Here is a 15,283-nt window from a genome sequence, read left to right as displayed (position 1 = left end):
GAGTCTCCAAAATCTATACGGAAGGTGTTCGGTAGAAGTCTGGTGAATGTTAAATGATCATGTCTCTTTTATCTCTTTGACTCTCACATCTTGCCCAGTAATCGCACATAGTAAGCACCTAATACTTAGTGAATAAATTATGGGGAAAGAACTGAATGTACATGGGCAAGGATCAAAGTGCAATTTGAGTAAGTTTTGTATTGCATTCTTTTGTCGTTGTTGTTCGGTAAAGGAGCAGTGTGAGAGGCTGGGTGCAGTGGTTCATGCCTGCAATCCTACCACTTTGGGAGGCCGAGGCAGGTAGATCACTTGAGGTCAGGAGTTCCAGACCAGCCTGGCCAACATGGTGAAATCCTGTCTCTACTAAAAATACAAAAAATAGCCGGGCGTGGTAGTGGGCGCCTGTAATCTCAGATAGTTGGGAGGCCGAGGCAGGAGAATTACATAAACCCAGGAGACGGAGGCTGCAGTGATCCGAGATCGTGCCACTGCACTCCAGCCTGGGCGACAGAGCAAGACTCCGTCTCAAAAAAAAAAAAAAAAAAAAAAAAGAAGAAGAAAAAGAAGAAGAAGCAGTGTGAGAGAATGGGAGGAATTCCGAGTTCCAAGTGACAAGCAAAGGCCCTTGGCTTGAATCTGGGGTCGGTTATTACTGGAACCCGAACTAAGCCCCTTCCCTCCGGAGACGTCTATTTTCTAAGCTCCTTATGTCCAGGGACCCCGACCTCGCCTGACGACAAGAAAACGTCAACTTCTCAGAAAAGTTCTTCCTCTAAGACCCCACTGTCCTCTGTAGGATGGAGCTACAAGGCGCTAGCCGACCGGTTGCCGGGCAACACGGGCTGGGGGCGGGGTCGGAGGGGGGCGGAGTCCCGGGGCGCGGCCGGCGGAGGTTCCGGGGTTCACCGGGGCCCGGGCTCCCTGCTGGTGGGAGCGGTTACCTTGCCCGCTTGGGTGGCGGCCGCGAGGCACGGGTGAGTCCCGTCGTAGCGCCCTATGGCCACCATGCGGGGGCTGATTTTGTGGCGCAGTTTCAGGGTGAACACAGGCAGCAGCATGATGGCGGCGGCTTAGGGGAGGAGGGCTGGAGGCTCAAGGCCAGCGCAGCGCAGCCGGCTTCACGCGGCCAGATGAGGAGTGCAGAGACACTACCTGCCGGCCCCAGCCGCCTCACGCCTGACGCGAGACAGAGCGGGACGAATCCGTCCACGTACCGCCTGCTGCTCCTGCGGCTGCGCAGACCTGTCCGCTCCTTCTGCGGCTGCGCGGTAGAGCCGCGGCGCCTTGTGCGGCTGCGTGGTGGAACCCCTGCTGGGCTGCGGCTACAGTTGATTCCCACTGCGGTTATTTACCCCTGTGAGTTGAACTCCACTGATGAGCCTACAGGTTCAGCCCCGAGGCTTCCCCTTCTAGCACCACAACCAAACTGCACCCTGCAAACTTCACACAATGCTACCCAACTCCAGAGAGTCATTAATTCAAGATTTATTTCTTGAGTGTCGGCTCTGTCCCTTGCTTTAGCCGTTGTGTGGAGGAAAACCATACCAATCCTTAGACTCACGTTCGGTTTAGGGCTCCTGGTAAGGCTCCCTATATATTTTTAAGTGCAAACCTGCAAAATTGAAAAGTGACCAACAAAATTTCCTTGAGGGCCTATTGTGTGTCAAACAAACACTGTTCTAGGTAATAAATAGCAAACGAAAGACAAACCTCCACTTTCCTGGAACTGACATACTAGTCAGGGGAGATAAACACTAAACAAGAAATGCATGTAATTTGGTAGTGAGTGCCAGAGAGGAAATTAAGGGAAGGAAAAGGGGAGAGAGGGTTGGAGGGAATGCAATGTTAAGTAGGGTGGTAGGAAAGAGACCTCTCTGAGAAAGTGACATTCAGGCAAGGACTATTAGGAAGTGAGGAAGCCAGCCTCGAGGGAGGGTGTTCCTGCAGAGGAACTTCAGGTGAGGCACCGGGGCTCACTCTGCTGCCTTCTGGTAATGGACAATCTGGGGTGAATGATGAGAGGAGCAAGGACCGCTAGAGGAGACTTGGAGTAGCCAGCAAGGAAGTACAATCAGGGGAGTATAGTGTCCTGGAAGCTCGAAGAGAGGGTGGCCAAGAGGAGGAAAACAACTGTGTCTGATGCTGCAGGCAGGTCTTGAAAGATGAGTTCTGGGCCGAGGGTGGTGGTTCACGCCTGTAATCCTAGCACTTTGGGAGGCCAAGGCGAGTGGATCACTTGAGGTCAGGAGTTCAAGACCAGCCTGGCCAACATGGTGCAACCCCAACTCTACTAAAAACACAAAAATTTGCTGGGTGTGGTCGTGGACACCTGTAGTCCCAGCTACTTCGGAGGCTGAGGCAGGAGAATCGCTTGAACCCGGGAGGCGGAGGTTGCAGTGAGCCAAGATCATGCCACTGCACTCCAGCCTGGGTGACAGAGCGAGACTCCATCTCAAAGAAAAAAAAGAAAGATGAGTTCTGGAATAGTCTTGATAATTGCATTTTGTAATTACAGTTATATGAATGAGCATTTTTTTTCAAGCCTATTGGTGTGTCTGTGACTATTTGTAACCTCTTTTGCAGATAATAGCAAAATGCTAATGTTAAAAGACTAAGATTGGTAATCTTTACTTTTTAAAATTGATTTTTATTTTATTTTATTTAGAGACAACGTCTCACGTCACTCAGGCTGGAGTGCAGTAGTGCTATCACAGCTCACTGTAACCTCGAACTCCTGGCCTCAAGTGACCTCCAGTTTCAGCCACCCAAAGTGCTAGAATTATAGGTGTAAGCCACTACTCCCAGCCTAAATTTAAAGATCTTGATGGAATGTAAGACCTGAGCCAGTGGCCCTCCAGTCCCCCTCTGATGGACCATGCTTCTGAGACCCAGCCTCTTTCTACCTCATCTCCACCCCCACCCTTCTGTCACCTGTCTACACCCTAAGTCCTATAGCAGCTCCCTGACCAGCCCTGCCATGGAAATTACCCTGGGTCATTGGAACTTACTTTGTTTTGTGATGTCCCTTCTCTTTAGTCCCCAGATTCTACCTACACAAAATCATCATTTCACTGAATCCACTCAGCTGTATTACTAGCTGATCACAACTTGATCAGCTACCTCTCCCAGGAATAGCTTGAAAGGAATGACTCTCTAATAGACATCATTTCAGATCCTTTATTTTTTCCTGATAAACATTTATGGAGGGTATCCATGTTCTGGATGGTGTTCAAGGACCTAGGGATACAGCAGTGAACAAGAAAGATATAATTCATACCCTTATGGAGTTTACATGCTCTAGGGGATAGGAAGCAACAGACACTAAACATGAAAATAAGTAAGATCATTTCATCTGGCGAGAAGGCTGATGTTCTAGGGCTCAAGAAGGTCTCTTAGAGGAAGTAACATTTGAACCAAGAACTTTGTGACAAGTAAGTGGCAGCCATTCAAAAATGTGAGGGACGGGCAGTCTAGACAGAGGGAACAGTAAGGGCACAGGACCAGTTTGGACATGTTTGAAGACCAGAAAGAAAATAATGTGGCTGGAGCTTAATGTATGAGAAGGGGCCAGGTCACCTAGTGCTTCTGAGCCAGACCAAGAAGCTTGGGTTTTACTCCAGCAGGCAGACAAGTCCTGGACTTCTATGTAAGGCTGGTCTTGGCCTCTGTTCACCTGGCCACGCCTTACTTACTGTATGGACTGCCTTGGTGGCCTCTAACTTTGTGATTTCTCTTCCTAATAGGACATTACAGTCATCAGCATCAACATCATTAACATTTACTGAGCATATTTTGTTGTTGCTGTTGTTGAGACGGAGTCTTGCTCTGTCACCCAGGCTGGAGTGCAGTGGCGCAATCTCAGCTCACTACAAGCTCCACCTCCCGGGTTCACACCATTCTCCTGCCTCAGCCTCCAGAGCAGCTGGGACTACAGGCGCCTGCCACCTCGCCCGGCTAATTTTTTGTATTTTTAGTAGAGACGGGATTTCACCGCATTAGCCAGGATGGTCTCGATCTCCTGACCTCGTGATCCACCCGCCTCGGCCTCCCAAAGAGCTGGGATTACAGGGGTGAGCCTCCGCGCCCGGCCTTACTGAGCATTTTTTAGGTGCCATTCTAAGAACTTTATATGTATCATCTCACTTAATCATACAATAATTATACAACCCTACATAGGGTTATTGTATGATTATATATATAATGTATAATAATATATGATTATACAATAATCCTACAATCCTACCTAGGATTGTAAAATGGGATAACCATACAATAATCCTACAATCCTACGTACACCTGACAAAACTTTACCATTGTTACTTCCTCTATAACTCTTCATTGGCTCCCTATTTTCAATCAAAAAGAGTCCAAGCACTTCAGCAGATTACACAAAGATTTCCAAATTCTGACCACTGTTGCCCGCCTCATCTTTTGCTTCTTCTTTCTTCAGACTTGATCCTTCTCAGATGCCATGTCTAGCCTCTCTGCTCAAATTGTGCCCTCTACCCAGAATGTCCTTCCCCTCCCTTCATAACTTCCCCCCGTCCTTGAAGACTCAGGTTGGACATCACCACTCCAGCAAATCATGTTTGACAGCCTCCCTCACTGCTATTTCCACGCTTAGGAGGCAGCCACACTTACCCTGCGCTTCCATCAGATTATGTATCATAATGAGGGTACTTGAGTTTAGGATATCCCTAGAGAGATAGGGAATACCCCATCCTCCCTGCCAAGCACTGATCAGGGCAGGGGACTTACAGGTTTTCCTCTGAGGAGAAAGGCCCAGGGCCGACCCTCTTCTGCCAAATGTCCAATAATCTTCTCTGCCTCCCACGACTCACCAGGAATCATTGGTTCTTCCGAGGAGACCCGTGTCATCCTCACATCAGTGAGAGCTGGGACGCCCAAGGATCTAGGCCTTGAAGGTGGGAGAGGAGTTGAGAGCTGCCGGGCTCTAGGGAGACAGCACTACATAGCAGGTAAGCCTTTGACCCTCAACCATATCACACCCGGGTTCAGATGCCTCCTCCATCAGCCACTAGCTGAGATTTAGGCCCATTATTTAATCCCAGTTCTCATATTTATTGAGCATCTTCTCTGTGCCAGGACTACACATACTCTTTTTTTTTTTTTTTGAGACAACGTCTCACTCTGTCATCCAAGCTGTAGCACAGTGGTGTGATCATAGCTCACTGTAACCGGAAACTCCTGGCTCAAGTGATCCTCCTCCTGCAGCCTCCCAAAGTGCTGCAATTAGAGGCATGAGCCACAATGCCCAGCCACATATTAACTCATTTAATCACCACCACCCTTGGAGGGGGACACTGTCATCATCCCTGTTTTACTAGAGGGGAAACCAAGTCATGGGAGACTCCATGATGTAAGCCTGAGGTCACACAGCTAATAAGCAGCAGAATCAGGATAGCTGACCAGGTGGTCAAACCACAGAGCCTGACCTCCTCACCACTGCACTTTCCTGCCTCCTGCAGTGAACCTCCCTGAGCACCAGCGTCCTCATCTAGAAAAGAGAAATATTAGCAGTCCTCATTCTTAAAGCAAAGCCTGGCCTTCAGTAAGGGCTCCCAGAAATGGTTATTATTATTACCTCTAGGTGAAAGCACTGCCTTTGACTAGTTAGAGTCACTGTTCTAACAAATTTGATCTTTTTTCTTTTGCTAGTAGGTAGCATTGCTCCCAGTTTCCTTTTGGCCCTGGGATTGGAAAACCAAACTAGTAGCCAAGTTTTAGTGGGAATTGGTCAGGACCAAAATTGAAGATCCTAATTTCCAAGGGCGGGGGAGCCTGATGGGAGGGTGCCTTAGGCCACACCTGCCACCTGCCACTCCGTCTTCTTGTCCTCACATTGAGTTTGCAAAGCACCCCCACTAGAGGGTGTGCAGGTGTAAAAAACAGAGATTCAGGCACCTCAAGACTGGATTAAAGGCCTGGAGGGAGGCAGCATGGAGGGCTCCCCAGCACAGGAGATTCCAGCAGCTGCAGGGCCCACCTTGAGGAGCAGACTTGGGCAGGGAGGCCACCTGGAGAAGGACTTCTGCCTTTTTCTTTATGCACTGTATATGTTTTTGTTTGTTTGTTTGTTTCGTTTTGTTTCTGAGATGGAGTATCACTCTGTCGCCCAGGCTGGAGTGCAGTGCAGTGGCACGATCTTGGCTCACTGCAACCTCCGCCCCCTGGGTTCAAGCAATTCTCCTGCCTCAGCCTCCCGAGTACCTGGGATTACAGGTGCCTGCCACCATGTCTGGCTAATTTTTGTATTTTTGGTAGAGACAGGGTTTGACCATCTTGGCCAGGTTGGTCTTGAATTCCTGACCTCATGATCCACCTGCCTCGGCCTCCCAAAGTGCTGAGATTACAGGCATGAGCCACTGAGCCCGGCCTATGCACTGTATATGTTTATGCTGTTTTTCAGCATGTTTGTTTTACTTTTGTAATTTAAAACAAAACAAAACCTTTAAAATACAGTAGTGTAAGGGCAGGGTTGTCTGTGGATTTCAGGAATCCAAATCCAGGGCCTCCCCCACCCTTCTTGATCCAGAACCTGCCTATAACGGACCACAGTCTTCAGTTTCCCCAAACTCTTTAAGGCAACTGGCAATTAGGACCACTCCTCAATTCGCAGAGGGACAGGGTCCGAGAGACCCCCGGGACAGAGCAGGCGGAACAGGGCTGGACTCCGTGAGAACTTTCCACCCAGCTTCCCTTAGGGAGCAGTCCTCCCAGGCTTCCCGTCCTTCAGTCTTTCATCACTTGACTTCCTTTCTGGAATTCCTGGTAACTCTGTGATGTGTCTGCTGTGGACTGTGGGGGTAAAGCTCTCCATGTTGGTCTCTTCTGTCAGCTCATTTCACACTTGCAAGAAATGAAATTAAGAATCATATGTTCAAAGTCACTTTGCAATGTGTCATATGAAAAGTAGAAACAGTACCTTCCGGTCAGTAGACAGGAGGAAAAGCTACGACTGCTACTAATAGCTAACATATGTTGAGCACTTCCTACATGCCAGACTGCTAAATTATTTACTTATATGATCATCTCAATCTTCCCAATAATCATGTGAAGGAGGTAATATTATCCCCCATTTATGGATCAGAAACGAATTCAAGCTCAAATTCCACCACACCACACACACATATCCCACGGAAGTGGTAGGAAAAGCCACTGAAATCAGTGTTAGTTACCTCCCACCCCCACCCTCAGAGACCCATCAGAACCCTGGATACCTAGTGGTGCCAGAAAAGGGGCAGAGGGTCTTGGACCTCCAGTTTCATGTTTGTCACAAGCAACCTTGAGATATCCAATCACATGATACCCTTGGCCAAGCTCCCAATGGCCTCTTGGTTTTTTTTTTTTTTTTTTTTTTTTTGAGACGGAGTCTCACTCTGTCGCCCAGGCTGGAGTGCAGTGGCCGGATCTCAGCTCACTGCAAGCTCTGCCTCCCGGGTTCACGCCATTCTCCGGCCTCAGCCTCCCGAGTAGCTGGGACTACAGGCGCCCGCCACCTCGCCCGGCTAGTTTTTTGTATTTCTTAATAGAGACGGGGTTTCACCGTGTTAGCCAGGATGGTCTCGATCTCCTGACCTCGTGATCCGCCCGTCTCGGCCTCCCAAAGTGCTGGGATTACAGGCTTGAGCCACCGCGCCCGGCCTGGCCTCTTGTTATGGTAGATTCTCTGACATTTTCATGGGCTCGAAAATCCCTGGAGAGGCCACACATCCCAGTGTCCAGGATCCCCTATCCCTCAAAGCATCGTGCAGCCCTCCTCTCAGGCCCTTGCTCCACCCCCAGGTGAGGCCAGGGTCCATAGTATTTCCTAGATGCTTATAGATCAAGCCTGTAAATAATCTTGGAAAGAGTTGCTGAAAATGAGACTAAGAGAGAAGCACTTACATTAAAATGGAATCACTGCACATCTAGAATGTGTCCTGTACAGGGAGGCCAAGGTGGGTTGATCACGAGGTCAGGAGTTCAAGACCAGCCTGGCCGACATGTTGAAAGCCAGTCTTTACTAAAAATACCAAAATTAGCTGGGTGTTGTGGCACGTACCTGTAATCCCAGCTACTCGGGAGGCTGAAGTAGGAGAATCGCTGGATCCCAGGAGTTGGAGGTTGCAATGAGCCAAGATCATGCCACTGCACTCCAACCTGGGAGATAAAGCGAGACTCCATCTCAAAAAAAAAAAAAAGAATATGCCCTGTACAGATAAAGGAACTGTTTCTAAAGCTCCCCCACTGTAGAGTTTTTGAAATTGTATTCTGTTACTCTCCATTCACCTCTCCAGATCCATCCTCTCTCTCCTCTGTCCTGGTCTATGCTAAGAAGGCCAACTGTGGCAGATTTCATGGCCCGTTTCCTTGCACCATCAGGTAATCAGATGATAGGAGGGGAGAAAGGTCAAAAAATTGATTCCTCTCCCACTGCTGGGTGTAATTTTGGCAGTGGTTATATTCCTCTACCTACCACCACTGCTTCTATCGGGTAGTTCCTCAACCTCTGCTCCAACTTTCCCTGGGCCCTGTAATGCCACCTGTCTCTCTCCTTCCTTCAGGGTTAGGGACAGTGACAGTTCCCAGTGTGCTAGTCTCTAGGTGCTTCATCATCTCTCCTGGATGTCCCTAATCGTGCCCACACCTCTGTCAATTGTCCCTTCATTAAACTCTGGTTCTGTTGAAAGGTAGCAGGCTCTTCCACACCAAATATACCATTTGGCATGAGGATTATTTTGAGCTGAAAGCAGCTGAGAAGAAGTAGATATAAGAAAAGCTTTCTGTTTGCCTCTATTTGCCTAAAGCAGGACATAGGCGTCCCTCCTCCCCTTCCTACTGGGAAGGACAAAGGTCGATTAATGAAGATGTCTTCAGGGCCTTATTAGATCAGAGGAATCTTCCTAACAAATTTTTCTAACCAGTCTTTATCTACCATTAGTTTCTTGTATACTTGCCTTCCTACAATTTGCGATCCCTTAGACTCAAGGTCCTTTTTGTCTTATCGCTTCTCTAAAAATGTATTGTCTTTTGTCAGAGATACTATATAAGCTGGAATTCTAAATCACCTCTTTGAGAATTACTCATTCCCTGGCTGTCTCCCATGCACGTGTGATGTATACATGTTAATACAATCTTGTTTTTCTCTTGTTAATCTGTCTTTTGTTGCAAATGCTAGCAGGGGTCCCAGCTAAGAACTCAGAAAGGTACAGGGCAAATTGTTTTTCCTCCCCTAAACTGTAAACACGTTGTACCCCCTCTTTCCTGCTGGAAACTGACTGTTACACAGACTGTGCTTTTGAGTTGGCCTTGGTGAAGAAGGTTCTTTTTGGAGTTAAGCATCAGTGTTTCCTGTGAGGGTCATGTGGCTACAGCTCACCTCCGCCTCTCCCCCAGAATGGCAGCATGGTCCAGCATCTTCTCTCGCTCTCTCCTGGTCCAAATCTCTACCCAGTCACAGTCACCTCCCAGCAGTCTCTCTGCTCCCTCTTTGCCTTCACAAATCAGCCAAATATCTTTATTTTAAAAAGAGAGAAAATAACATTTTGCAAGATGTAACCATTAGAGGAAAATGGGTAAAGAGACTTGAGGTCTCTCTATATTATTTCTTACAGTTGCTTGTGAATCTATAATTATCCCATAATGAGAAATTCAATTTTTAAAAGTTCAAAGGTAAGAACAGAGGAAGATCAGGGAGCAGTGTGAAAGGCACTATGAAGAAAACACAGAAAGAAAAGATGACTATGAAATCACTGTGCTGGGAAAGGGAGAAGAATTGTTGTCACAATTCAAGGTACTTAGGTAGCTAGCTCTCAGCTTTATCAGTATCCAAAAATGGCACTTCAGAGTTTAGACATCGGGGAGGAGGTGGGGATGGTGAATGGGTACCAAAAACATAGAAAGAATGAATAAGACCTACTATTTGATAGCACAGCAGGGTGACTGTAGTCAATAATAACTTAATTGACATTTTGAAATAACTTAGAGTGTAACTGGATTGTTTGTAATTCAAAGGAGAAATGCTTGAGAGGATGAGGGGATAGATACCCCTTTCTCCAGGATGTGCTTATTTCACATTGCATGCCGGTATCTCAGCATCTCACATAACCCATAAATATATACATCTAGGCACTCACAAATTTTTTAAAAATTAAAAAATAAAATAGAGAAAAATCAAGTAAAAATATTGTTTTAACTACTAAACAAAACAAAACAAAAAAACAAAATGTCACTATCAAGATGCTTCCTCAACATGAACTTTCAGGAATTGCGGTCACAAAAATACAACAAAGATGATAGAGTTGAGAGACTGGAGACTGGAGAATGAAGTGCACACTCACCAAGATCCCGGCCTGCCCTGCACTGGTTTCAAAAAGGTCTAGAGCTGTGCTCTCCAATATGGTAGCCTGGGTCATATGGCCACTGAGAACTTGAAATGTGGCTAGTTCACTGAAATAAGCTGTAAGCATAAAATACAAGACAGATCTGCAAGAATTCACATAAAATAAGAATTTCAAATATCTAACTGATATTTTTATATTGATCATATTTTGAAATCATAATATTTTGCATATATTGTGCTAAATAAAGTATATTATTAAGGTTTTTATAAATAAGAAAAGTCCTGGTGTGAAAATATTTTCAACACTTACTGAATAAACCAAAGAAACTCTCACAAGTGTTTTGTTCCCTTTTGGATCACTTCCAGCAAAATACAAATATACTGTTATTTCCCCTATTTAAAAAAAAAAAAAAAAAGCTTCCTCTGCCAAGCACGGTGGCCCATGCCTGTAATCCCAGCACTTCGGGAGGCTGAGCAGGCGGATTGCTTGAGCTCAGGAGTTCATGACCAGCCTGGTAACATGGCAAGATTCTGTCTCTACCAAAAATACAAAAATTAGGTGGGTGTGGTGGCACATGCCTGTGGTCTCAGCTACTCAGGAGGCTGAGGCAGGAGGATTGCTCAAACTTGGGAGGCATAGGTTACAGTGAGCTGAGATCGCACCACTGCACTCCAGCCTGGGTGACAGAGTGAGACCCCCTCTCAAAAAAAAAAAGAAGCTTTCTCTATGAATAAATAACTCCAAATAGTATATGTGTACTTCCTCCACTCCAGAGGTGAAGCTTAACTCTCCTCCATTTATAGATGGGCTGGACTTCATGACCTGATTCCAAAAAGTAGATTATGGAAAGGGAAAAATAGTGACTTCATAGGAGGGAACCTGGCAGACACCATTTTAACCAAGTGACCAAGGTTAACATCACCAGCGATAGAACTTGGTATCAAATACTCCCTGATATGTTGGGATGAGAAGGGCACGTCATCTCTGTGGTTTTCTTCCCCAAATCTATAAACTCTAATCATAAGAAAACATCAGCTAAACCCAAATCGAAGGACATTTTACAAAACACCTCACCAGTTTGCCCCAAAACTACCACGTTCGTGAAAAATGAAGAAAGTCTGAGAAACTCACTGTTCAGAAGAGAATAAGGAGACATGATTACTAAATACAATCCTGGGTGCACTCCTGGAATGGATCCTGGAGCAGAAAAGGGACATTAATGAGAAAATTGGTGAAATCTGATTAGAGCTGATAGTTTGGTTCGTGATACTGTAGCAATGTTAATTTCTCGGTTTTGACAAACATACATGGTTATGCAAGATGGTAACTCCAGGAAGTTGGGCAAAGGATCTGCAGGATCTCTTGCCTAAGGCTGGAGATTGGGGTAGTAATAGGAGAATCAATTGTAAAGAGAACTTTTTGGGGTGATAAGAAGGCTCTATCTGTATTTTGATTGTGGTGGTGGTTACGTAGTTGGATATATTTGTCAAAACTCACCAAACTGTACATTTAAAGTGACTGTATTTTATTTGTAAATTATGCCTCAAGAAAAGTGATTTAAAATATTTTTAAATTAAAAATGGCCAAGCGAGATGGCTTACACCTGTAATCCCAGCACTTTAGGAGGCCAAGGTGGACGGATTGCTTGAACCCAGGAATTCGAGACCAGTCTGGAAAACAAGGTAAAACCCTATCTCTACAAAAAATACAAAACAATTAGCTGGGTGGGGTGGTGCTCACCTGTAGCCCCAGCTACTTGTGAGGCTGAAGTGGGAGGATGGCTTGGGCCCAGGGGGTCAAGGCTGCAGTGAGCCATGATCACAACATTGCACTCCATCCTGGGCAACAGAGTGAGACTGTCTCAAGAAAATAAGTTAATTTTAAAAAATAAAATCATGTCAGTCCCATATATAAAATTCTCCAGTGGCTTCCCATTACACATGGAATAAAATCCAAACTCCTGACCTGGCCTACAGAGTTCTGGTGTCTGGAAATCGTTCCAACATATCAAATTTGGTCTCACCTCCTGGCCTTGGCACTTACAGTTCCTTCCACCTGGAATCCACCTGAAATGTTCTGCCCCAAATCTTTTCAAGTCTAGCTGTGAAGGGGTGGGGTCTGAGCCTTCTGCACCAATCTCAACCTGAAACTAAGCACCTCCTACTCCAGGTTCCAGATCTCCTCAAGCTCCAGCCTAGGCTTCTCGGCTCATCTGAGAATCAAGACTCAGGCATCCACCCCTGACTTCTGCCCGTCCCCAGTGGAACTCAGATGGCTCTGCAGGCCCTCCTAACTCTGGTCGAACTCAGAAGTCTCACTAAGCACCCCTCCCAGCTCTACATCCTAGCTGAACATCAGCCTATCCCTCCTCACACACTTCCCTGGCCTGGCTTCCCGGGCAAGAAACATTCTAGCCTAATGTCATCCAAGCACCTTCAACAGTTCCTGGCACTAGCGGGTGCTCTTTAAATATTTGGTGAATGAATGATTGCCTATTTCAATAAATCAGTATTCACATCTGAAATAACTCATTTGGCAGGACCTACTATACCACCTTACAATTCTCTCCACCTGGAATGCTCTGTCCCTAGATTGTTTCAAACCTGGCTCTTACAATCAGATCTCAGCTCAACACTCCCTTCCTCAGAGAGGACTGCCCTGCACCCCTAGTCTCTCACATCACCCTGCTCTATCTATCCCAGCCTGTAGGATTCACCTACATAACTTCTCCCCATTGAAAAGTACAGAATAGATTATATGGTTTTGCACTAATAAGCATTGAGAAGTGATGTTTCTTTTTCTTGTTTTGCACCGTTTACCACCTCTATATCATGTAGATAACCTGACATTCACTAAATGCAATCCTGGATACAATCCTGGACTGGATCCTGGAACAGAAAAAGGACATTGGTGAGAAAATTGGTGAAATCTGGAGAGTGTAGTTTGGTTAATAATATTATAGCATATTATTACTATAAGTATCCTTAGATTCTAGGCATCCTTAAGATTCTAGGCAACATGAGTGAGCCAGAGACTGCGGAAGCAAAGAAGGGAAGCCATGGGAGAGTGATCACCATTTGCACACATGAGGATCAGGACTTCATGTTTTTATAAATAACAATAAAGCATCGCATCCTCGGTCATTCAAAGATTTATTCAGTCAATTACTTTCAGGAAAATCAGAAAGATTTGACCTGCCAGGATCCAAATATCATAATAGCCTTACCAGACAATTAACTCAAAGCATTTTGATTAATTTTTGTTGATATGGTTGTTACTTTTCTAACATTCTCTGGCTTTTGGCATAAGCTTCTTTTTTTTTTTTTTTTTTTTTTTTTAAGACAGAGTCTCGCTCTGTCACCCACACTGGAGTGCAGTGGCACAATCTCAGCTCACTGCAACCTCCACACCTCTACCTCCCAGGTTCAAGCAATTCTCCTGCATCAGCCTCCCGAGTAGTTGGGATTACAGGTGTGCGCCACCACACTGGGCTAATTTTTGTATTTTTAGTAGAGGCCAGGTTTCGCCATGTTGGCCAGGCTGGTCTTGAACTCCCGACCTCAAGTGATCCACCTGTCTCCGCCTCCCAAAGTGCTAGGATTACAGATGTGAACCACCATGCCTGGCCAGGCATAAGCTTCTGATTTTGAAATGACTATATAACTTACATGAGTTGTGATTGTTTTCAATCTACCAACCTACTCTTCTTAATCTTTTCATTGTTAGGATCTGTAAAAAACTACTCCCACTTTCATCTCCACCTGCCAAACCCACAGTAGTAAATGAAATTGATGGGAAGGTGTGACCCGAGATGTGCTAACAATAACAAGCCTGCTTTGCCAGAGCAACAAAGAGCTAAGAAGTCTTCAAATGATTCTGAAATTAGAGGAGGCCACACCTGGATGCAGTAAGCCCAGGTCTCAAGGGGCAGAGAAACCGGCTTCTGGCCCATCCTGTCCTGGGTTCAGATCAAAGCTGATAGCTGGAGTCTGTTCCATTTTCCAAGAAGTGTGCTCTTTATAGCCCCCTGGAGCCATTCCTGGGTGCGACTAGCATCAGACGCTGGCTCAGGCTTGACTCAGCTTTAGTAACTACCTATTTGAGCGGGAAGCCAACCTCTGGAGCACCTGCTCTGGAAGGTTTGAGTTTTTCTACTTTGGTACAAACTCCTATAGCTGAAAGCAATATGCAGCTTTGTGAATCTGAACATCATGTCCTCAGGGGACATGGAAGACTAAAGGAAACTCCAAGTTCCATTTCCACATTCATGGCATTTCCAGGTAGGAAGGGGCCAGAGAGATCACCAGCCCAGGCTTCTGCCCAAGGCGAGAATCGCCATCCTGCCCCTGTTTAAATACTTCCTGTGTGCGGGTGGCTCACATCTCACGTGGAGGCCATTACATTTCAATGCAGTTCCCAGGCTGAGACCAGCCTGGACAATAGAGCAAGACTCTGTCTCTACAAAAAAAAATACAAAAAAATTAGCTGGGCATGGTAGCATACACCTGTAGTCCCAGCTACTTGGGAGGCTGAGGTGGAAGGAGCCCAGGAGGTCGAGGCTGCAGTGAACTATGATCGCACCACTGCACTCCAGCCTGGGTAACAGAACAAGACCCTGTCTCTGGAAAAGAAATTCTCAGAAATGCCCAACTCATAATGAGCCACATTATCAGTCTGTGGAAACGAATTGGCTTCATCACTCTGCCCATGTCAGCTTCTCGGGTATTTGAAGATGTATTGTCTTCCCTCCAAGCCTCCTCGATGCTGAAACCCCCATGTGGCCCCTTCATGGGATCCTGGGGAATGCAATTCCTAGTTTCTTTATCAACCTGGGCACACTTTAGCATCACATCTTCCTTAAGGGACCAGCTCCAAGAGAAACAGAACTCTAAAGCAGATGTGGACATGTCATGAGAACCTCCTCTGGCTCCCTACAC

The 15,283-nt window shown here is 46.2% G+C and overlaps 2 protein-coding genes and 1 long non-coding RNA gene across 3 annotated transcripts in view; 1 reads left to right on the top strand and 2 right to left on the bottom strand.

Annotated features, from left to right (window-relative positions):
- BBS2 (Bardet-Biedl syndrome 2) overlaps window positions 1–1,351 on the bottom strand; it is a 33,380-nt gene extending 32,029 nt beyond the window's left edge. Inside the window, exon 1 of the mRNA XM_003916900.4 lies at window positions 942–1,351. Within this exon, the coding sequence (XP_003916949.1) occupies window positions 942–1,058 (117 nt within the window). The 5' untranslated portion in view covers window positions 1,059–1,351. The remainder of the gene's footprint in view (window positions 1–941) is intronic.
- Window positions 1,269–15,283, top strand: part of MT4 (metallothionein 4) — a 53,570-nt gene continuing 39,555 nt past the window's right edge. The window contains exons 1-2 of the mRNA XM_017953387.3: window positions 1,269–1,356; window positions 4,845–4,979. The gene's annotated coding sequence lies outside the window, so the exon portion shown is untranslated. The remainder of the gene's footprint in view (window positions 1,357–4,844; window positions 4,980–15,283) is intronic.
- On the bottom strand, window positions 6,329–11,842 carry LOC103880457. The gene is made up of 4 exons (XR_641498.4): window positions 11,478–11,842; window positions 10,344–10,462; window positions 9,383–9,518; window positions 6,329–6,870 (listed from the first exon to the last, which is right to left on the bottom strand). It is a non-coding gene; the product is annotated as an uncharacterized LOC103880457 (long non-coding RNA).

The sequence above is a fragment of the Papio anubis genome, chromosome 18 (assembly GCF_008728515.1).
Source record: "Papio anubis isolate 15944 chromosome 18, Panubis1.0, whole genome shotgun sequence".
Classification (NCBI taxonomy): Eukaryota; Metazoa; Chordata; class Mammalia; order Primates; family Cercopithecidae; genus Papio; species Papio anubis.
Note: the sequence above shows the minus strand (reverse complement) of the source record. Positions and strands in the feature narration are given on the sequence as shown.